The sequence below is a fragment of the Anser anser genome, assembly GCF_964211835.1.
Source record: "Anser anser genome assembly, chromosome: 3".
Classification (NCBI taxonomy): domain Eukaryota; kingdom Metazoa; phylum Chordata; class Aves; order Anseriformes; family Anatidae; genus Anser; species Anser anser.
In genome coordinates this window covers 67,533,520-67,556,119 of record NC_139722.1, presented here as the reverse complement: position 1 = coordinate 67,556,119, position 22,600 = coordinate 67,533,520, and the positions used below count along the sequence as shown (strand labels likewise).

Sequence of the window (22,600 nt, the reverse complement as noted above, 5' to 3'; positions counted from 1 at the left end):
AAAGTTTAATCGTTGTCCTTGAGATAAGCTGAAGTAACTTTCATTTGATGTCTCAGTTTGAAATAACTAGGTCTTTTGCTCTTATGAAAGTGCTATAAGAAGGCCTGTCTGTGTTTAAATAGATCTGCTCCAGGGATGAAGCTGCTCTCAGGAAGCGTACCCTGTCTCTGTCGCAAAGAGTCCGTAATAAAAAGGGTTTATTTTCTTCACTGAAAGGACTGGACACACTGGCAAGAAAAGGAAAAGAAAAGCGACCTTCCATAACACAGGTAAATCTTACTTGCTGATGATTGGGGTACTGGAAGCAGAGAAGGGCTTGTTTCTTCTGGGGCTAATTCTGGCAGATGCTGTTGGTGCATGGGGAAGGAGACATCTGTCTATCAAACTTGCCTTTGCAATTTCAGTAGATTTGTGAAGAGGCATCAGTACATATCTATTTTTTGATTCCTTTGTGGTAAGCGTGGTTGGTAAATGAAAGCTTTTGACACAGTGGGTTAGTTTATTATCTGCAGTGCGAGACCATCAGGTTTGAATTTGTAAGAAAACTCGTCTTTTGGCCACATTGTAAACTGTTTGGAAGTAGGGTTTTGTTGGAGAGGGCTTGTATGCAAATCCTTAATACAGCATTGTGCTGACACATAACTAGGACTTTGAAGTACTATTGCAATTTAATACAGAAGAACACAGGTGAGTTTTCAAGGAAAAAGAGTGACTGGTCTGCGGATGGTGGCCTTGGAATCACCTCTACGAAGTAGCATGTTCTGCCTGGAAGTAGCCACAAGGCGAAGACTGCTTTCGTGCAAGGAGGCCAGTTTTCCAGTAGGTGCAGACAGCCGACGAATGAAGCTGTGCCAGTTTACTTAAGCTGAAGGCTTGGCACAGATGCGATGTGCTGGGGCAGGCAGGCCCCTGCGGGAAAGGCTGCATACTGCCTCCTCACAGATGCCTCTCTGGAGGGCTGCATCGCTGCTAACACAACAGCATCTTGCAGGGTCCTCTTCTGTTTAAGAAACTAACAGCCTATGCATGCATTTAGTGTAAACCTCACACTTGTGGAATCTGTATTTCCTCAATAAAAACACAACTGAATGCGAAACAAAAGTTCACAGCCTTCCCCTTGGGGAAAATAAATAAATAAATAACAGCAGAGATGCTTCCTTGATGGTAAGGCAGAAGTTGTAGATGTGCACCCACGCTCAGAGCATTACTATTGTCGTTGGCCTTTGCCACGTCTGCTGTTAATACTGCAAAGCAGTATTTTGTGCTGTGTTCATCAGGTGACCTTGCTCCTGCTATTCCCTGAGTCTTGTATTTTGATTTTATTTGTAAAAAAAAAAATCTATGATTGGCACTTGAAAATTGGCTGTTGTTGCACGTGGCATTCTGCTTGTGGAATATTTAAGCAAGCCTATCTGTGCTTGCATTGCAATAGACCCAGAGCTGATGCAACAGATTTACTGTTGCAAAATAACACGTCAGGATTTTCTTGTTTAGTGGTTTATATTTTTAATGGGTGAATATTTATCTACGTGTTGTGCTGGGTTGAAAAATCTTTGGGTGACTGCTAGGTATTTTAGTATATCAATCAAGATGTGTTTACATGGTGAAATTGAATAAGAATAGAAACTCAAGTCTGCCTTTTGAAAGAGGGAACTGAAGGAGGGATTTTCTCCAGGTGGTCCTTTTCATATATTTTCCAGTGTACTCCCTGGCAAGGGAGGGTGGTCTGTGAGTCCTGCACCTCTATTTCTTTATTAATAACAGGCCTGGGGGAAGGGATGCTATGCCCCTTAGCTCTGCTCCCAGCTGGGCTGATACCTCTCACTGTCTTAACTGCGTGATACATCCTCCTGTATGCTTTATAGCCCGTGAAGGGGATTCTGTGGAGCTCAGGGACAGGGAATCTCATTTCCGCAGCAAGGAGAGGACGCTCCTGCTGCCCTGCCAGTGCTTTTCTGAGCACGGTGGAGGGAGCCCTGGCTGCAGGTGGAGGTGTCCCCAGCGTGTCCTCACCCTCTTTGTTCCAAAGCTTGCACCCAGCTGGCCCAAAAAAGTGTTCATTTTCATCCAAGAGCTCAGGTTCTTGTATTTATTATTTTTCTTTCTTTCTTTCTTAAACATCCTACAATAAAATTAAGGAAATGTAAATGCTGAGTGCTGCATATTAATAACACCGGGCTATGACTCAGCCATAAAAGTGAAGAATTTTTAAAAGCATGGATTAAAAACTGACCCATGAACCTGGAAGGTGGCAGAAAAGGGAGCCATGTCATTGCTCAGACTTGCGTGTATGCACATAATTGTATATTAAAATCAGAATGGGCCTGGGGCTGTCTTTCTTGTCATCTCTTTCAAATGATGGGAAACTGGGTTAAGCAGAAAAATGGAGATTGGTTCTCTCCTTATTGTGCTCCAAAGCCCGTTTCAAAAAATAGGTTAAAAATTTCTTGCTTTCATGGATTTAATTAAAGTTCATTTGACTACAGCTAGTATGTTTTTACCTACAGTACCCTAGCTTCAAAATTAGATGTTATGTTCTTGAACATCATTGTGCCAGAGAAGTTTTTACTTTTAACTTAATTGTATGTTGTTAATAATAATTTGGAAAAAAAATAAAAGGGGGAAAAAATGTGTTCAGAGCTTCTATGCTGGGAGGCTTTCATAAACGTTATTGAAGTGTCTCAGTCTTTTAGAAATCAGTTAATAAAACTGAACTGTAGCAGATGGGGGATGTCTAGGCTCACATTATCCTCAGTTTCTTAAATGCTTATCTGCTTTTCTTCAATCTAAATGATAAACTATTTTGAGAAATCATAAACAATAAAATGCTTTGACTACATCTGTGGGTAAGGCAAGGAAAAGGAAGTTAAAAAGTGGTGCCTGTTATTCACATCGTCAAAAACTGCATTTCATATGAAATTTTAGAAATCCATTGCCTTGGATTATCCAAAAGGTTTCTGCTAGGAAAAAAAAAAAAAAATAAGTAGATTTAAGTTTGATATTGTCCTGATTTGTTGACTTCAGTAGACCAAAAATGCTATTTATATTTGCACTTTAGGATGGTAATGTTAGTACCTGCAAATCTCAAGCCGGTATGTAAGATGGATAGACCTATCTTTATGTTTATACAGCCCTTTTCACCAAAATATCTGATTGTATCCTTAGCTATTTATTGATTTATTTTCTTTTTTAATTACATGAATAATCTTTCCACCTTTGTGAAATACTAAAAACTGCTAGTTACGGTATCTCTCCAGAAACTACTGACTTCTACACAGATGGAGAATGTAAGTTGCAGTTTCTGCTTTCATCAGTTACAGAGCAGGCACAATAGTCAGTTATTTTAATTCCTTGCTAGTACTGGTGCGGGTCAAGTATGCCTTTCAAGCTAAAGTTAGTTTGCCATGAATAGAGTCAAGCTAACTGCTCAGGTAGAAGAGCTGAAAAACTACAGGGTAAGAAGTTTTCTGAAAGTTCAACATTAATTTGATATAGTTCTTTTAAATCATTACGAGATTTGTAGCTATATCAAATGATATGCCAAAGGGTAAAACTGTATCTTGGAGCATAGTGGCATAGTGCATGATTTGAAGGTAAATGGCTTTAACATTATTGCTAAATAGTAGATAGGAAAAACAAACAAACAAAGAAAACAAACAAACAACAACAACAACAAAACAAAAACAAAACAAAAAAAAATAACAAGGAAACAAGCATGTGGATACTTTGATATATGTGTGAATATAAGTGTACATGTGGCCTGAATTTGAGAACTAACTTAAATTTTCTATATGGAGGGAGAATTCATTTCTTTAATACTAATTCTAGCCAGAATAAAGCCATCAGAAGTTCAAAACAATCCCTGGTGTTTAGGAAGTTGATATATTCATTTAGTTTTTGGTTTTAATTATTCAAAGAATTTGCCTAATGCACATAAGAAATAAAGTTTTTAATTTGTTTAATCCATTTATTTATCTGTATTATTTTTAATAGATTTTTGATTCAGCTGGAGGACATGGATTTGCTGGTGCCCAGAACTCAGCCAACTCTGCTGAGGTAAGATAAGCCTGTCCCTATTCTGCACCATCTGGTTTTCAAATTCCTGAATATGTTTCACTAAGCATATGATGAGACTGATTCAGAAACCCCACCGAGGTTCATAAAAGTACAGTTAGTGTTAGATGCCCGAATTATAATTCTGCTAATGACACCACTTTAACATAAGTTTCTGAAGATGCATGGTAGCTTTAAATAAATAAATAAACAAATAAAAATCCCATGAAACTTATTTATAGCACTAGTCCATACAGGTATACACTATCTGTAAGGTGGTGTCTAAGACAGAGAGAGATCTGGAAGTGAATCTGCTAGAAAACATCTTTCATAGCATGGCAAAACCCATGCTGTATTTTCTACTTTGCCAAGTTCAACAGAACCTTTATATTTTTAGTATTAAGGCAAATTAAGTCTAATTTAATCCTGTGGGGCATACCAGCAGAGAAGTGTGAGTTAATGTATAGCTAGATATTGCCCAAGTCAAGTAAGAGGAAGTGGCATCCCCTCAACTGCGTTGCCCAGTAAAATAGCTGCTGCTGATACCGTTCAGTGCCCACAGAAAGGCGCCTTGTGCAGGAGCAGAGCAGAGTGCCAGCACATCAGGCACCATCCCTCTTCGTTCCTGCAGCCTCCCTGAGGACAGCATTGTTGTCCCCTGGTCTAGAAGCAAAGCAGGATGCTCTGAAGTTCGTAATAACACATGTAGGACTACTAAGTGTTTTCTACCTACTGCAGAGTTTATATGGATAGACTCCTCCTCCCTTAGTAGGCTTGTGCAGATAAGCTGCAAATAAAAGATTAAAATTAAATATTAGACACAGGGTTTCTGGACTTTGTTTTGTGTATAGTATAACTAGATTGCTTTAATTAGAACACATACCAGACAAAAAGAGATGTTTGTCTTTCTACTTAACCTTCTGTCCCTTTTCCTCCTTTGTTTCCTGAGTCAGATATTCTCCAACGTAGTTTAAAACTTGGAAGAAGACTTAACAAAAAATAAAATAAATAAAAATAAAAACCATGCCACAGAACTATTCCTTTTCAGATGAATATGTATATACCAGTTCTTAGACAAAAAGTCAGAGTTTGCATTTAGAATGAAATATTGCTCTTGAAAATGATTAACTGTAGTGAACAGTTGTAATGAATCTCATGACAAAGGTTTGGACAAAGTTCGTCATTTCTCATAGTTTTATGTGTTGTTGTATTTTTTTATTTTTATTTTTTTTTATATCACGTGCTGCAAGGTTTATTTTCCCATCAAGGATATTCATTTAGTGGCTACATAGTGAATATATAATTATGCAGAAATGATACCACTGAGAGGCATCTCCAACTGACAGCAGCTAATCCTGTAATGCTGTTTTGCCTCCTGAAAGTATCTTCACTTTTTTGTGTGTCTTTTGAAGAAATATACCGAAACAAATGAATTCCCTTCATTATTTGACCACCCTGTTATTTCCCTGGGATGGGAAGGTATTTATACCAAATCGCCCTGCTCTTTTCCAAATAAATTTGGGATTTCTGGGTGACATGGTCTCCTGTAGAGAACACTCACCAATTCCTCCAAAATGTACTGATGGCTGTGGTGTCAGATTGCCTCAGTTTCACGCCTCAGCAATAGCAAAGACAATTCATTCTTGTCAGGTCCTCTTAAACCATGGAACGTAAGGTCCCTCCTAAAACAGATGAGGCAAAACCTCTTGGGTGCAACTCGTGAAGGTTCCTCCCAGAGGGATGCTGTGCTGCTCCCTCGGTTTAGCACTGACCCCATTGGGGTTGATGGTGCCACCGTGGGTCGCGTGTCCTCTGGCACAGCTCGCTCTTCTTGAACCCTTCTGAGGAGATACAGACAGGTTTTGGAGGTGCCGCAGGGCAGGGAGAAAGATGTCTGCTTCCCTCAGTGTCGCTTCCCTTGTCTGGCAAAGGACAAGGTCTGATGTCTCGACCCAGCGTTTGCAACGGGGCTTATGTGTTATCCTAAGTTACTTTGCTGAATTCAGGCAGGGGCTCACTGCCCTGCTTCCTGGGTGGAGGGGGCTGACGTGTGGTCAGCCTCGCTGCAGAGTTTGGAGAGGCCGTTTGCAGAGCTTAGCAGGGCTGTTTCAGGACTCAAAACCCACCTCAGTTTAGGTGCTGAAGTGGAGCTCTGGATCTCAACTTTATTTCTAGAAAAACATCATCTGAACTGTATTTCAAAACCCTTTTTTTTTTTTTTTTATGGGAATTAAATATAGTGTGGGCATTTTTAAGATCCTGACATTTTCATGAATCATCCGACAACTCAGAAGTGATTCATCATAACTCTGAAAACCGTTACTTTGGCGTTAGCCCATTTTCATTGGCTGATTTCAATAAAAAACACAAACAGGATCAAAACTTTTATAAAATGCTACCTGAGGAATGCGGTGAATTACAAACAGTGAAGTCTGCCAGGAAGGCTATATTTTCCCTGAAAAGGATGATAAAAACAGAGACAAATAGTGGGGGAAATTATGAAGTAACCTATTGGTCCTGCAGCAACCCTATGGCACAACGTGTGACAGTCTGCAAATCCTGGCGCATATTTCTGGAAAATTGGATGGGTTGTTTTAACTTTACGTGGCAATGAATGAATGAACTATTGTAGTATTAGTCACTGCAGGCATAACAGGAAAAAAAAATCTCTTTTCATGTCACATTTTCTGAGATGGAAAATGTGGATGAAGCAACAGTATCTTGACGGCAGTTAAGGAACATATTTTTGTTTAGTAACAGAGACAAGGCTTATGTTTGGGCACCAGTATGCATGGCAAAGAAAGGAAAGAGTCTTTGGGTGGAAGAACTTTGTCTTGTCTTAAAAGCTGCCAGAAGAAGGTGACTTTAAACTTATTTCTCATCACCTTCATCCTCTTTATTTTAATCCCTGGCAATAGTGTGATTTATTTCTGTTGAACAGATACGAAGAGCTACTATCGCAGGGCAATAAACCATTCTGGTAATTACAAATGTCTGAATTGCTGGGAGCATCTCCCTACCTAAGTCAACATGGCTTCAGCTTTCCCTGAAGGAAGCCCCTGGAGAATTCAGTCTGACCATTTCCATCTCAACTCTTGCAGCATGCATGCCTTGCCCTTTCTCATTCCTCCTACTTACACTGTGGAAGGAGGTCATCATTTATTACCAGGCACTTGATTTACTGCTTTCTGAGAGGACCACGGTTCTGCTGGAATTATCTTCTTCAACAATAACAGTTTTACAAGCAGGTTGGAACCACAGCCACCGAGGTGAAACTTCACCTGGTGTAGATTTCATCGCTCCATTAATTGCAGTAGCATAACAGGATTGCTGTTATGCATAGTAGTTGCTCTATTTTAGTAGGATTCCATGGACCTATGTTAATCAATGTGTCATTTTTAGCTATTTAAAAAGGACAGTTGAGCAATCAGTATAAGATTCTTGCATGCTATTAGTGCATTAATATAATTCTGCCAAAACCAGCATTACTCTTGCATAAAATTATTCCTGTGGTTCGTTTGCAACCTGAATTTCTGCATTGTTTGGTAATTACATAAGTAGGACCGCTTACTACATCGTTTTTACAGCCACAGTTGTTATTTAGAAAAACAAAATAATACTGGTCTCTTTGTTGCTACTGGTAGATTGTTGTCAATAACTTTGCTGCCTGCAGCAAGGGAAGCAGTCCCTGTGCAGTGATTTTGCTGGAGCTTTTAATTGCAGTGGACCACTGGCCTTGTGTCCCTGCAGAGTCAGGAGGAAGAATTGCATAATCAAGGGGCTTTGTGTAGGCAACAAAAACACTCCAACCCACAGCAACAGGGGAAAAGAACAAACCAACAAAGAAAAAGCAGTCAGGAAGTAGGCACTCCTGAGAACAGCTCAGGCTATCTTAAGATCTGTCTTGGGTCACAGTTCTGCTGCTTTACTGGGTTATTGTCACTTTCCTTTGGCTGAAATGGGGAATCCAGGGAGCCTCTCTATATAAACACCTCGATAGGGGCAGTGGAGTGACATGCTGAACAGGCAGACCCAAATAGAGAGGTGAAACTCCAAGTTCAGAACTGCTCTCAGTGTTTTTCTTCTCCTTGTGTGGCTTCTGAAACGTCTAGCCTGAAGTGTAGTGCAGAAGAAAGCGTGAAAATGAAGGGCGATAAAATGACAGGGATTTTAGTTAGGGTGGATATTGTATTTGATCAAGCTTGAGTGGCTTTGCAATGAATGTGAATGTGAGCCAGAATGGTAAACAAGCAAGTACTCTGCTACCTATCAAATAATATGATCTTAAACTGTAAATAGAATGAGAACATTTTATTCCTGCTTTAGTCCTTTATGTTATGGCAAGCTTTGCTCTACAGTGCTCTCTGCTGGAAGTTTGCTATATTATCATTTTCTGCTAAAATTACAGTAATTATGTGGGTTTTTTTTTTGTTCTTTTTCTTTTCACATTTGTTAATTAGATAAAATTGTAGTACTCAATTCTTCTTAATAAAAGTTTCCCACTGCGGTATAATATCAGGTAGCTACATATTTTCACTTAGAGTTAAATCAACAAATAATATGAGATAAAGGCATAAAAGCCCATAATGGGAACTCAGTGGGAATGCAATCCATTCTCAAGAAAATTGAGTCATTGACAATGAATAAGAACAGGTAACAGAACTTTGTCCCTTGCTTACCATGGGAAAATGCACAGTACTGTGTCTGAAGATCTGGTGGTATATGTGCACTGCAAGCTATCAATGGAACTGTATATTTTTTATTTTAGCAACATCCTCATGTGTTGTACCTTTCTCCCTTGTTTCCAGCAGCAAGTTGATGAATTTTTGAACGTCTACTGCTCAGTGCCAGACAGCATCCAGAAGGAGGGTGCCTGGGAAACACAAACATATGTGCACTTCTGCGATGGCCAAGGAGTAGCATTAACCCTCAAGCCAGAACACAGGGTGGAAGATGTTCTTTCTCTGGCCTGCAAGGTATTAATTTTTCATGTACGATTGTACCTTGTTAATAGCTGTGGACTTCAGAAGGACCGTAATATATCTGAGGACTCCTTAATAGTGAACGAATAATAACAGTGTCTGCCTGTCCCTACATTAAGGCACATTTTGAGCATTTGCACCATTTCCTTTAGCAGTATTATTTATGTATTGTAGCCAAGGTAGCAGGACTGTGGAAAGCTTTTCAAGAGGCATTGCTCAAGTCAGCGCACACTGAATCCTTAAGGAGTGGTGACAGTTTGCCAGGTAATCAGCCCCTGAGAGATCTCCATCCGTGTCCACTCTGAGTTGTCACTGCAGCAAACTGAGCTTTCTGTGCAAATTAGTCACAGAGGAGTAATGGGGACTGTTTGATTTAATGCCAGGAGATAAGACGTTGAAAACTGCTGTTGCAGTGGTTAACATCTATGTTTGCTTCTTCAAGGGTCGTTTTTTGGCTTTTGATTAACGAAGTGCATGTTCTCCTTGAGAATTTCAAAGAGTGCATTATGTTTTGACAGTCAGTGCCAGAAATTTGAGGGGGATTGCAGTAGATCTTGGGACAGAAAATGGAGTCACAGATGGAAAGTAGAATAGAAATACCAGTTTTAACTACCAACAAAAGACCACCACCTCCAGAGCATCACAACTTACCTGGCACCTTGGTCTTCATTTGTGTTAGTGGTTGAATTTGGCTCTGACTTCATGATTCAAATCAAATTACACAAACAAGCTCGTTGGAACAGCTAAATTTTCACACCCAAATCATGTTTTCCTATTTTCTAACAAGTGGTAAATATAGTTTATTCACTTCACAAGTAAAGAGAAAAAAATGGAGAAAAAAAAAAGAGGATTTTTTTTTGTACATAGTCCCACTCTGTACAAAATCTATTTGTAGCTTTTGGCATAGGTTAGTGTGAAATTTTAGGTGAGCTCATTCAACTGGCTTGAAGTTAATGAATTTTTAGGCTTCTAATGATGTAAAGGCCCCAGTTTAATAGCTCTTTCCACATGATAGTGTTGTATAAATAAATAAAGAAAGGAATTATATAAGTTTCTAAAAATCTAGGATGTACTACGTGTTTTAAATCAAAATAAGCACACTCTTTGTAGTCAAGTCACAGTTAATCTACAAGACATCACTGAGAAGAAATTATCTTCTCATTACTCTTGTTAGTGGAGACTGCATCCTGGAGAAACAGTTTATTAGCCTAGTTTACTTCCTAAAAATTCACTGTACAGGTTAAAGGAATTTTATGAGATATTGTTTGACCAGCAGATGGCACAGTAGAGCTGAAACATTTGGAAATCATTAAGGTAACGTAGAAGACCATTGAAAGAGGAAATAAAATTTATATTTATAAAATTAAGTTGAAAAGGAAATTCCTTACCTCTCTTACTCCATCATTCCAAAATATTTGTAATTCTAAAGCTGGCTCTTAATTTTTTAATGTCTGTGTCACATGAAAATTTAGTTTTAAGTATTTTTTTTCTGAAACATTTTTCTGTGTTATTTTTTTTCTATTCTGTGTGTAAAGCTTTTCATAAGCATTCTCTAATGCTGAATACTTTCTATTAATCTATTCTGGTTCTTTTCCTTCTTACATTTTCATTCTGCTCTGAGGAGTGTAAGGAATCTTTCTTCTTAACAGAACATGTTTGAATGTTATGTGTATAAGGATAAATTTCAAAGGTTGTTTTTTTTCTTCATTCATGCTTTATGGGGTTTATACTTTTCTCATTTCTGTTTTCCATCTGAGTCTTTTGGATAGCACATATAGAAGAAATGTGCATTTGAATACGATTACTTAGGATACAGTACACATGCAACTCATAAACTGCTACACATAATAAAATGTTCAAGTAATTACTAGTTACTCAGTATATTTAGTTTTCATAAGCTGCAGAGATGTGTTAAAGAGGTTAAATAATCTGAACGTATGCAGTCATTCCTCCTTTTCCCTTTTTTAAGCAATGCTGCTGTATTAATATGTTAAAATAAAATGTTTTGTGCAGTGGTCTCACCAGCATCCTGATTTTTCAGAGATACTCCCATCAGGGGCTCGACACTTTCAGGCTAATATCCTTTGGGAATACTCCTATCTCCCTTTGACTTCCTGTTGATACAGGATTTGGGCTTTGACCTCATGTGGTGAAAAAAAATAGGTGAAACTCTCTGGTCGTAGATGAAACCCAGCAATAAAAATAAAATCCAATAAAGGCAAACCCTTAGGGAATCTGCTTCCCATCCCATCCCCTTTCCTAACAGCCCATGCATGCGTATACATTTTCTACATCAGAAGAAAAAGTTGCTGAGCAGAACTGAGTCATTGCAAGTAGTTACAGAAAAGGTTGTGAATGTAAGTTCAAAAGGACACAAAGCAGTTATAATATCTTTGGAAACATATAACAACATTCAGTTAATCTATTAGCAAAGACAAGGTGCTTATGAAAGAAGTTGGGAGGATTTTAAGGGAAAATGGAAATTGCACTTCAACATTATCTTCTCAGCAATGCAGCTAGTTTTGTTTATATCACAAAAATAGTAGTTAGAAAATTACTTGTTTAAAATTGCGTGATTCCTAAAGGTGTGTGTGTGTGTGTATGTATCGCTTATTTGTCCTCTGGGATTCTGGAAATAAATAACACATTCTAATACCCATTCTTTTCTTATATTCCTTAGATGAAACAGCTGGAGCCGAGACACTATGGTCTACAACTCAGAAGACTGGTTGATGAAAATACTGAGTACAGTGCTCCTGAACCATATGAATACATAGTAGACCAGGAAAGTGTGATTCATTTTATATAAAGCTCCATGTTGTCTGTAGCTACAGTTAAATTATCACCTATGAATATGTGTGATTTAGATCTAAAATAAGGTTTTAAAGCTGTTCATGGATTGCATTCTGCCATCCTTGTTCACACAGCTCATGCCTATGCAGACGTTCAGATGGCTAGGCACTACAAACACTCTCTTCAAGAGCTGTTTGAAGATTGAAGTGGGGCTTCTGGTACAGACACAAAGTGTCAGTCTTAACTCTAGGCTGGATTTTCTATGTTTAGTTTACTCTGTGTTTAGTCCCACTGATGCAGATGATGCTTGCAAAGTAACACAATTCTGTGTAAATATAGCAAGGTTTGGCTCTTTAATAATTTAAATGGTGTTGTATTTATTTCCCATAATGTATGTTTAGGCTTTGATGCTTGCAGTTTCATAATTTGATAACTTCTGCTGTTTTGTTTTTTGTTTTTGTTTTCTTTTTCCAACAGGTGTATGATGAAATAGAAATTTGTCCATTAAATGTTTATCACGTTCATCTTACAAAGACTGAAAACATAACTGATTTTGGTAAGTTTAACCAAAACATCTCTCAGGAATTCTTATTCTTCTCATTATCTACTTTCTCTTTTCAGGAGCTTTCTGTCCCTGAGAGCAGGCAGAGCCATCCTTCACAATACCTGAGTCTGCAAAGGACCCATGGCATTATAATGAAGTCTCAAATTGGTTGTTTTACATTGGCAAATACATTTCTTATTTCTCCATTTGGGAAGGGCCTGTTTTCTGTTCTGATGCGTTAGCCAAATAGTTCAAGTGTGGAATTATCAGAATATGCCAGCTATGCTGAAATTAATACTATCAGCCATGGTCAAGGTCTGCCCTTTTTTTGGTAGTAGGATCCACTGTTGTCATAGGGTCAACGGGTTATCCTTTGGTATAAATTCTGACAGACTTTTTATTTACAGGAGGCGTTTGTGGCTAAGAATATATATATACCTTGCAAAGGTATCTTTGTAAGGTAGCTCTGTGCTTTTCTTTAGCTGTATGTTTGTTGGTATGAATGATATTTTTGGGGGGTAACATATTGGTCTGTATGGATTTGCTGCTCTCTAGTTTGGATTTCCAGTTTTTGGAAATGTTTAAAACAACTATGTGTCTGATGGACACATTATAGAACTCATACCATAATGATGAGCTGTGTTATTGAAATGTCCTGTGGGGCTAAGATAGAAACATTTTTTTTTGAAATGTGATTTATCATTTTACAGCACAGCATGATATTTCCTGAATGTTGAAATGTCCTGTTAAGTTTAGCTGTCCTTACAATCACTCAGAAACTATGTGATAATTTTTCTGTGATCTGTGAGTGTTCTCATGAGAATTGTCAACTTGCTGATTATGTAAAGTCTACTAAATACACAAAATAAGAGTTATTTCGGAGAAAGTTTATTTGATTTAGAACTCTTCTACTTCAGGTTTTGCAGTCACAGCTCAAGTTGATGAAAATCAGCATCTCACCCATATATTTGTAAGCGATGTTCTCCCTGATGGACTCGCATACAAGGAAGGTATGTATCATATTGATGCTTAACACTGCATTTCATTATCATTTTAAATTCACATACATGAAGGAGCTTTAGTACTGCTGTCTGAAATGGTTCTTGGCTTTTACTATGCATAGCTTTCTTTCCTTAAAACCATGGAAAATATGTGATATTGGGAAAGATAATGTACACAGAGTAACTGAATTATCCTTCCAATATAGTGGGGAGAGTTCTTGTTCACTCTTGGAGACAAATTTTGCATTCAGCAATCCAACCACGTGCTTTTGCATGAAGAAACAAGCTGGAGGAAGAATTCATCTCACACTGGGGAACCGCATGGGCTTGGTCAGTCTCCAAGACCCATCACTTCCACTTTTGCTGACAGTGAAAAGTAGCCTCCCTCCCCCAAATAGTTTTCTGCATACATTTCCCTGGGCAACTTCTCTACTACAGTGCTCAGAAACAATGTTTCTTTTCAGCAGGATTGTGTTTGTTCTGCTCTCTGAAAAATAGAGATACAAAAACATAAAGCATAGACAGAAAGTTTCAGTAGCTACCTGAGGATAATGACCACTTGATTGCTGCTAACCTTGAAAGACAGCAGTTGCCACTGTTTAGATTTATACAAAAGCTAATGAAGACTCCATCTGTTATTATTCCAGTTTAGCATGAATGATTTGATCTGCGTGACTAGTTTCTTGTTCTTCTCAGAGTGGGATAATGCTATTTGTATTAATGCGCTGTATGCTGATGGGCCGTCTTTTGAAATGAATTCAGGGTATCTGAGTCATGAAAGGTGCTTCTATTCTGATCTTTTCAAAAGATGTGCTCCCCTCCCACCCCAAAAATCCTCTTTAGAAATAAACAACTTAATTGTAGTAGTATCAAAGTAAACATGAAGTCAAACTGTATAATTATAACATATATAAAACTCCCATCAGTTCTAACAGATTTATGGAAAACAAAAATAAAAGGTGAAGCAGCGTTAAGTTTGGTTTGTGACCCTTTCTATTTTATGTTCCCTCCTTTTTCTTTCTTTCGTTCTTTTTTTTTTTCTTCCCTTTTCTTTCCTTTCACATGGTCCCAGGGCTACGAGTAGGCAATGAAATCCTAAGCATAAATGGAGAAGCTGTGTCTGATCTTGACCTCAGGCAGATGGAGCTATTGTTTTTGGAGAGAAGCGTAATGCTCACTCTGAGAGTGAGCCATTGCGGAACTCTGCAACCCTTGTGTGCATCCTGGTCAGATGGTGACATTTCCAGGGATCCAAAAAGTTTGTTGCCCCCTCCAAACCAGTCACAGCTCCTGGAAGAGTTTCTAGATAACTTCAGAAAGAACACAGCAAATGGTAAGGAGTTGACAACAATTTATTTAAGTCTAATTTATGTTTACATTTTTGCTTATGCTTCAGTGAGAAACCCAAATGCAAACCAGTGAAGTTCCATTTATGCTTCATATCTGTCTGTTATTTCATTATTTTCTAGAAAGTAGAAATGGAATGGGATATGATTATTTCTGCAGGAAGATTACATTCTTTAAATGCATTTGGCTGCACCATCCAGTATTAACGGCACAGTTCTGTGTGATATTGGGTATTTCCACTACATCCATTTCCTGGGCATTAGTGGTTGAAGTGATGGGATGGCTTTCAGAGACAGAAGTATTGCTCTGTGTTTAGAGTGCTTTTTACGTATGCTAAAGTGCTATGTACATTAAGAGTACCTTAAATGCAGTAATCATTATCACCTCAGAAAGGAGTCCTTCAGCTCTGCTGCTACCCAAAGATACTACCTCTAGCACATTCCAGTTGAATACAGCCTCTCACTGTGTGGAGGAAAGCCTAAGAAAACAGCTTTCACAGAGGTTGTTTTGCTGCCATACCCGCTCATATTTCTTATTCAGTGCAAACCACTGTACTAAACATCAAATGGAGTGCCATGTCTGGGTTAGATTGTGATGGTGCGTGAGGAGCAATGTAGGTCTCTGCGGTAAGGACTGCCCCTGGCCCTGCCAGCCCCAAGGAAGGTGCCAGTGCTCACTGCTGGGTTGCCTTTCCAGCTGGAAGTAGGAGGTGGCACATCGAGGGGCACAGCCATGCTGGGCAGAGGAAAGCCATGGTTACCCTTCCTCTTCCTGGGGCAGAGGATCCTACACAGGATCTGTGAGGAGGTGTGTGACAGGCTGCAGGTAAAGTTGGCCACCTCCAGCGGCCTTCATAGCTGGGCCTCCGAGCCAGGGGGACGTGAGAGACTGATAACATGCAAAGCTATCAGTGTCCTTAAGCAAGCCTCAGTGACAAAAAGATGAAGACCCACTGCTATGGAATTGCTGTAAGCTGTTTAACTCAAGAAAAACCTTTGCATCCTTTCCATTAGCACTCACTGCTGCAGTGTGCAGTCCGCTGCTGCACTGGCCTGTGGCAGACAGGCCCATGCATAGGGAGCATGCTGAGAGGGGGACCATTCTGGGGGTTCTGATGTGTCCTGGGTGTGAGGTGTGTGTGTGCTTCAGTAAGAGAGATTTTGTGCTGTGCATTTACAAAGCACTGTGGAGTGATCCAGCTTGTTTCAGCTGACCTTACTTCATGTGAGAAACACATCTTGTAATGTTAGAATACATGTAAATACCTGTCTGAAACAGGAGGGATTTGGGAATTTGCTCCCCATCTCTCGCATGCCTTGTCTGTTTTTCAAACAAGATTCAAGCAAATTAAACTCGTTTCTTGAATGAAAAAGGTGCAATTTCCTCATTGCACCTCTGGGGGATGCTAGTAAAATTCTGCAGGAAAGCTAGCAAGAGTGCACTGTTGTGTAAGGGAGAGCCATAAGAGGTGCAAAAAAGGATCTCTGCGTTTCATATATAATTATGGTAGCAAGTGTTTCCTGATTGGAATTTTTTGTAATTAAAAATGGGAGGAAAAAAAAAAAGAATCGCGTAGGAGAAGTTGTTAGAATGGATTTAATTATAAAGTAATTTTATTAGGTCATCTTTTGAAATTAAAAGAAATCTGAATACAAGATCTGTGATACAGTAAGTAGCATCTCTCTCAGGGGCCTTAGTTCAATTTAAAATGCCATTAAATTGACTAGTAGCACATAAAAGTTAGTGTTATAAAACAAAAATTATGATAGAGCTAATTAATTACATAATTATACCAGCACTATCATTCAGCTTATTGGCTTGATATCATAAGCCAGCATTACCTGGAGTATTTGGTATAATAAATGTATGTGTCCATTCACTAGGCTCGTCATTCCTTGGGGATAAATTTGCAACCTGTTCAAATAGTCCATTATATTAGGATATTACTGGAGTATGTATTATACTCTGAGCACTAGCGTATAAAGGGACATAGCATGTTTGCTTTCTTGCTTAAAAGCAGTGAAAGAAGATTTATTTTATTCAGAAAAGGAACAAATAGTTCTAAATTAAGCTTCGTGAGAAGGCCTTCCATGTTTATTGAATTACCAACTATCAGTGCTTAGTGTCTGATCTCCTGATCAGGTTCAAATGGAAACAGAAGAAAATGACGTTGCTTTGAATTAAGAGATCATCTTAAAGGGTTTAACTGTTCTATGTTCTTTGTACTTACTCAGAAATTCAATAAGATTTTAGATAAGAAGAGGGGATATTTAATAATCTTAGCAGGGATTTGGAGGCCAGGAACTTCTGAATTCTCATACATTTTTTGATATTGTTCTGTCTCCTGTAATACAGTTGAGCAAGTCACTCTTAAGACCACAGTTTTCAGAAATAGTTTCTGGTATTCATGCATCCATTTTGAGCAGCACCTTTGGAAGTCAGTCAGTGCCAACAGAGGTGGACCTTTTTTAAAAAATCTAGCACAATTTATCTCAAGGTACATACCTGGAATTAAAAGCCTTACTGTTTCTGCTGTCACCTTCTTGTCTAACCCTCCCCTCCCCACCTCCCACCCCCCAAAAAAAAATCAAAAACAAGCAAAAAAACTAGTGATATTTATATTTCTAGAATTCTCTGAGGATTAATAAGCTAAAATTAACAGACTGCTTGGAAAATGGAAATTTTTAGGGCTCGGAGAGTCATATGGTAATACCCTGCCTGGTGCCTGCAACAACCAACCAAATGCAAAACAGAATTTATTTTAAATCTCTGGCTTCGTATAATTTGGGTGGAAATAGTTTGTCCACAGTTGTTTACAGTTTTGTGACTGCTTAGCATAACCCTGATGAATGCCTTTTCCTACATACCCTGCTGTGCTGAGGATACCCAATTGTACCTCTTGCCAAACTTTGGCAGCTTTTACTATACAGAAGGGAAGTGATTGACTTTTTCCAAAGCCACTAACTCTGCCACTCCTAAAAACCATTCCCAGTGAAATTTTTTGTCAGAGTGATTCATTTTCTCCAAGAGGTTGCCATACCCTTGTAGCTGTACTTTGGACCTGCCTGCAGTCATATCATTTGACCTTCCACATGGCAACGCTGTATGCTTGCTGCTTAGCCATTTGGCTGGTAGTAAGCTTATCCTGGAAAAGAAATGAGGTGAAATACTTTTAAAAACATATTCGTAAATGTGGAAAACCAAATAACAGAGCTGCTAAATTTGCTCCAAACTCCAGTGCTAAGCAAATAAGGCAAATATTTGTATAGAAGAAAAAAATAAAGAAAGAGGGAATTGGGGTAGAATTCTTACAACTGTGGAGGGAAAAATGCCTCATTTTAAGATGGCGTGGGGAGTTGAGGAATAAACAGCAGAGAAGGGACGAGAATTGAAAACTGCATTTTCAGGGCGGCCCCGTGTGGGTTAGTGGTATATCTATAGAGTGCTGAAGCAGGAGGCAGAAGCTTTAGTAGGTGTGAAAACCCATGGCAGTGTGCAAGTTGCTGTCAGAGTTGGACTTTTTTTTTTTTTTTCCCCCAGCAAGTGGGTTTGTGCCAAATAAGCTGTCATTTCTGGGTAGCTGACACTGTTGAAATCAACCCTAACTTGTAAATAGTTCTGACTTAAAAGGAAAAAAAAAAGTGGGAGATAGCAGTTTGGATACGCTTTAACAAATTTCCACGAGGAAAAGTTTTTATCTGGGAGGGTCAGAGATCTAAGAGGCAAAGAAACAACAAAAATCACATAAAAACGGACAGTTTTTCTTCATTTACCATTGTACTCATCATCTCTGGGGCAAGGCACCCTTAGAGAGGCCTGGGTTGTTCCCTGCCCATCCTTCTGGAGGTGCTGTGCCACCAGCAGCACAGACAAACCAACAGTGGCCGTGGCTGCAAAGGGGAAGGCTTGCTCCTCCTCCTCCTTCTCCCTGGGCCCATCCGTCCAGCCCCCAGCACTGGTCCCACCCCTGCGCTGGCAGTGGCACTTGCTGAACCCTTTGACGAAGCTAGTTCAGGAGAAAGCTTCTCTCTCTTTTTTTTTTTTTTCTTTTTTTTTCTTTTTTCTGCAAACTCAGTGAGTTGAACTGGCGGGTGCAGAGATCTGACCAGGGTCGAGTCAGGTAAGCAGCAGGACCTGCAGCTGGGAGCAGGGAAAGCACGGGAGACAGAGCTGGTTGCAAGGAGCGCTGCTTTTCGAGGCCGCAAGCTCTTTTTCGGATGACCTTCCCTCAGAGCACCTCTCATCGTTTTAGAGCATGGGTTTTGCCTTATGCTTTCCCACCACTTGCGCTGATCCCCAGGCAGCAGGTTAGCATGGATACACCTGTTTGTGTTACCCCACATGAAGCTGTTTCACGTTGTATAAAGCATGACTGGAGTCAGAGAGTCAGGCTTTGTGCAGTTTGACAGGTAGCTGGGACGTGCTGGAGAGGAGCGATGACGATTCAGCACCTCATCTACTAAATATCTACCAGATATTTATGCAGAATGTAACTGTTTCAGGAGGAGGATCGGTGGCTTGAACACTCACATGGAAAGTGGCTCTTCTCTTTCCAAGGAAATAAATGACTTCTGATTTTAACCTTCAATATCATGCCTGGAAGCACAGCACATCATTTGGCCACAAGACTGATTTCAGCATACCTAAATCCTTCTTAGAAATGTGGTAGCAATAACAGTTGGATTGCTGTCAATCCCAGGGTGCTTACTATTTCAAATACATTTTTGCTGGATGGTTTAGGTGCCTCTGTAAAGCTCAGTTGCAAACCACAACTTCTCCAGAAAGCCTTGCTCCATCCGTCAGGTGCTGTCAAGCCTAGGGAGGAAAGGGCAGAGGTTGGTTCCACAGCCAGCCAGTTGTGCTCATGTCATGATGTGAGCCTTGCCGTGTAACACAGGAACAGTCCCCGCATGCTCTTCCAGTCCCATCTAATTTGGAAAGACCTGCAAGTCCCTTCTTAAAAAATGAGGGAAAGTCAGAAGGAAAGCAAAGGTAACTTGCTGCCTGCAATAGCAAACACCGGCTCCCACTGCCCCGCTTGTTGCTTTTTGTCCATTGCTTTTAAAGCGGTTCATAAGCCACTTTTAAGCTAAAATTCAAAGCATTTTGCAAACAAAAGTAAAACTAAATTGAAAAACATTTCTAAATAAGCTCTTCTTTGCAAGTCACATCCTGTTTGTTTGCCGAGCTGCTGTTTCAATGTCAAATTCACTTCATCTTGCTGTGGGACGTGATCTTCATGGTGCTGTGAGGCTCTGTGTGTGTGAGGAATAAAAGCAGTTTATTTTTATTCTTTCACAGGAAGCTCTTTTGAGCTCTGAGGAGGTGAATATTGCTTTTTATCTTCCTGAGGACTCCCACAGCCCTGTTATAGATATGGGTCCTCATCTGTGAGGAAGGCGTGCTAGTTTTTCAGGTTCCTACACATTGCTGGCTCTTGCCTGGTGGCTCCAGTACCAGATACCTAGCGGCTTTGCATGGCGTGAGGCAACATGCTAGAAGACCAGTGTCACGTCCCAGCGTGGCCATGTAGCTGTCTATGCAGCATGACTGGTTATCTATGTGAAGATCTATGACTTTGGGTTTCTCCCTTCACTCGTCACTCTGTGTAGTTGAGCAGGAAGCGATGTAAGTGTGAGAGAACATGCCGTGGCTGGTTGTCAAGGAGAGCTCAGAGATGGAGGGGTATGTTTGAAATAGCATTGGATAACTGTGTTATGTTGGCTTCCACTGCAACTGCTTTTGTGCCATTAATGCAAATATCCTGGTGCTGTGCTCTGGTGCATCATTGGGAAAAGATCAGTCGTGGCCCTGGGCAACACCTGGGACTATAACGATGTAGCAGTTAATTCAAAGAAAGCATTTGCCTCCTCGTAGGAGCACTTGTTGCCTACTGCATGTTGTGTAATACAGAATGTTTCCCAAGAGCGGTGGTTTAATGAGCTCTTACTGGTACTTGACAAACTGTCCTGTTTGCTTCCTGCTAGATGTGCATGTTGCAAATGAAAAGATTGTTTATGCTGTAAAATGGGACATCCTTAACTGCTCTTCGTTGTGCTTTTCTACTGAGAGAGCATTCTGTTCTGCTTTGCTAAGTGCTGCTATGATATAATCCCTGTGAAGTCAGTGTCCCAAAGTTGTGTTTTTCCTGATGTAAACTCCATTAAACCCCATGGAACTGCACATTCTGGCTCAGTGACAACACGTAGGCATAAATCACGACATTGCCCATCCTACTGAATCCTGTAGAGTGACAATACAGACAACAGGGAGATTTATTAATAATGATAGAGTTAGAGAGGCATCCACATATAGACTACTGCCTTTGGCACGTTTAAAACACATCGAACAGCAGATGGTGTTATGTGTTTCATAGAGGTAAGGTAGGTTGAGTAATTATAAAAAAAACCTGTTTAAGCTAGCCACAAATTCTTGTTAAACTATTTACTTCTTCTTTTTCACTTTTTACTGCCTGTTTTCTTTACTTTTGTGATTTAGATGGAGGAGAAAATGTACCTCTAAGGTGTTGCACTTGGCCAGCTCCATTTGCTTTCCATCTCTCCTGAGAGCAAATGACCTCTGAGAATGGCCAAAGCTGTCCCGTGTAAGCAAATCCACAGTAGCAGCAGAAGCCAGGAGGGGAGGTGTTGGCAGCAGCCCTGCGTGTCCTGCAGCCCCAGCCTGGAAGACCTAAAGGCAGCTGTGGGCTGCAGCCTTTGCTGATACTTGTAGAGAATGGTGGCCACCCAAAAATGCTGTGTTTTCCTCTGTACCACAGTCACGCATCACCAGTTGTTGAAATGGAATAGAAGGGTGATGTGCTAGACACAGCTAACACTGGCCTCTTCTAAGAGGGCATTTAGAAATATGCACTTAGGAAATGCATGTATTCAGGTAACAATTCGAGGAGCCAGTGTGAAGTGTTAATCTTAAAACCAAAAAGCCTGAATAGTTGTCTGAATGGCAGATACTTGGACAGAGAAAGTTTAGCAAGTTAAATAACCCTATAAAAACATATCATTGAAATGCAGGGGGTAATCAGGCATTGCTACAGAAGCATAGGCAGTGATTTCCTATTATGTTGGTAATTTGTATCTCCTATAGATTACTGAATTAGCAAATGAGTCGAATTACTTTGTTTCATGATGAGCAGTTAACCAACAAAGGAACTCCCAAGGGTTCTAAAGGACTCTGCTCTAACTTCAAAATGGATGTTTCTGCAGATATTTGAGAGGAAAAAAAAGAAAAAAGAAAAGAGCATAAAGCAGCCTACAGAAAGTCGCACTTGCAGAAGTAGGTGGCTTACTGGAGCTAAGCCACTGTTAGTATGTGGCCCAACATGCCTTAAGCTTTATGAGACAAGAATATTTGCATGAACATACTGGATTTTTCTAAACATGAAACTGTGGAATGTTTAAAGAAGAAGCATCACTTTCCTCGCTGAAGGATAGAGAACGAAGGTCCTACTTGAGCATTTCAGACTCTTGCCAGAAGTAAGCTTCTCTTTATCTAGGCTGTATCAGATCTGTAAAAAGAAGCCTGGTTGTGTTGTTCTTCAGCAAGCATATAGAGCACCTGCTGATGTTTCACAGCTTGCTCCCTGAAACCAAAACATCTGGACAAGAGGGGCCACGAGTAGAACCTCCTTGTCTGGCCAGTAACTGCATGTCTTGTTTGGCAACAATTAGTCTTGTCAGTGACAGGCATCTTTTAATTCTGGTTTGAACCCTATCTGAGAAGACTGATGTTATGACAGCTGCATTATAATTTTCTTTCAAGATACAATAGCGTGAATGAATTCCTGAATGAAGTTTCTAACTACACCAAAGAGTCAGTTGTTACAGCCATGAAGCTAAGCTGAGAACAAGCCTTCCAGCTAG

General features: G+C 39.8%; 1 protein-coding gene across 2 annotated transcripts in view; it reads left to right on the top strand.

Annotated features, from left to right (window-relative positions):
• The window catches only part of TIAM2 (TIAM Rac1 associated GEF 2), a 137,896-nt gene that overhangs the window by 73,634 nt on the left and 41,662 nt on the right, over window positions 1-22,600 (top strand). The window contains exons 8-14 of one of the 2 annotated variants that reach the window (XM_083830958.1): window positions 123-269; window positions 3,994-4,056; window positions 8,862-9,029; window positions 11,716-11,821; window positions 12,307-12,384; window positions 13,290-13,382; window positions 14,446-14,706. In XM_083830958.1, coding sequence (XP_083687084.1) covers window positions 123-269; window positions 3,994-4,056; window positions 8,862-9,029; window positions 11,716-11,821; window positions 12,307-12,384; window positions 13,290-13,382; window positions 14,446-14,706 — 916 coding nt within the window. The remainder of the gene's footprint in view (window positions 1-122; window positions 270-3,993; window positions 4,057-8,861; window positions 9,030-11,715; window positions 11,822-12,306; window positions 12,385-13,289; window positions 13,383-14,445; window positions 14,707-22,600) is intronic. The other variant, XM_083830959.1, reaches the window with a different exon arrangement.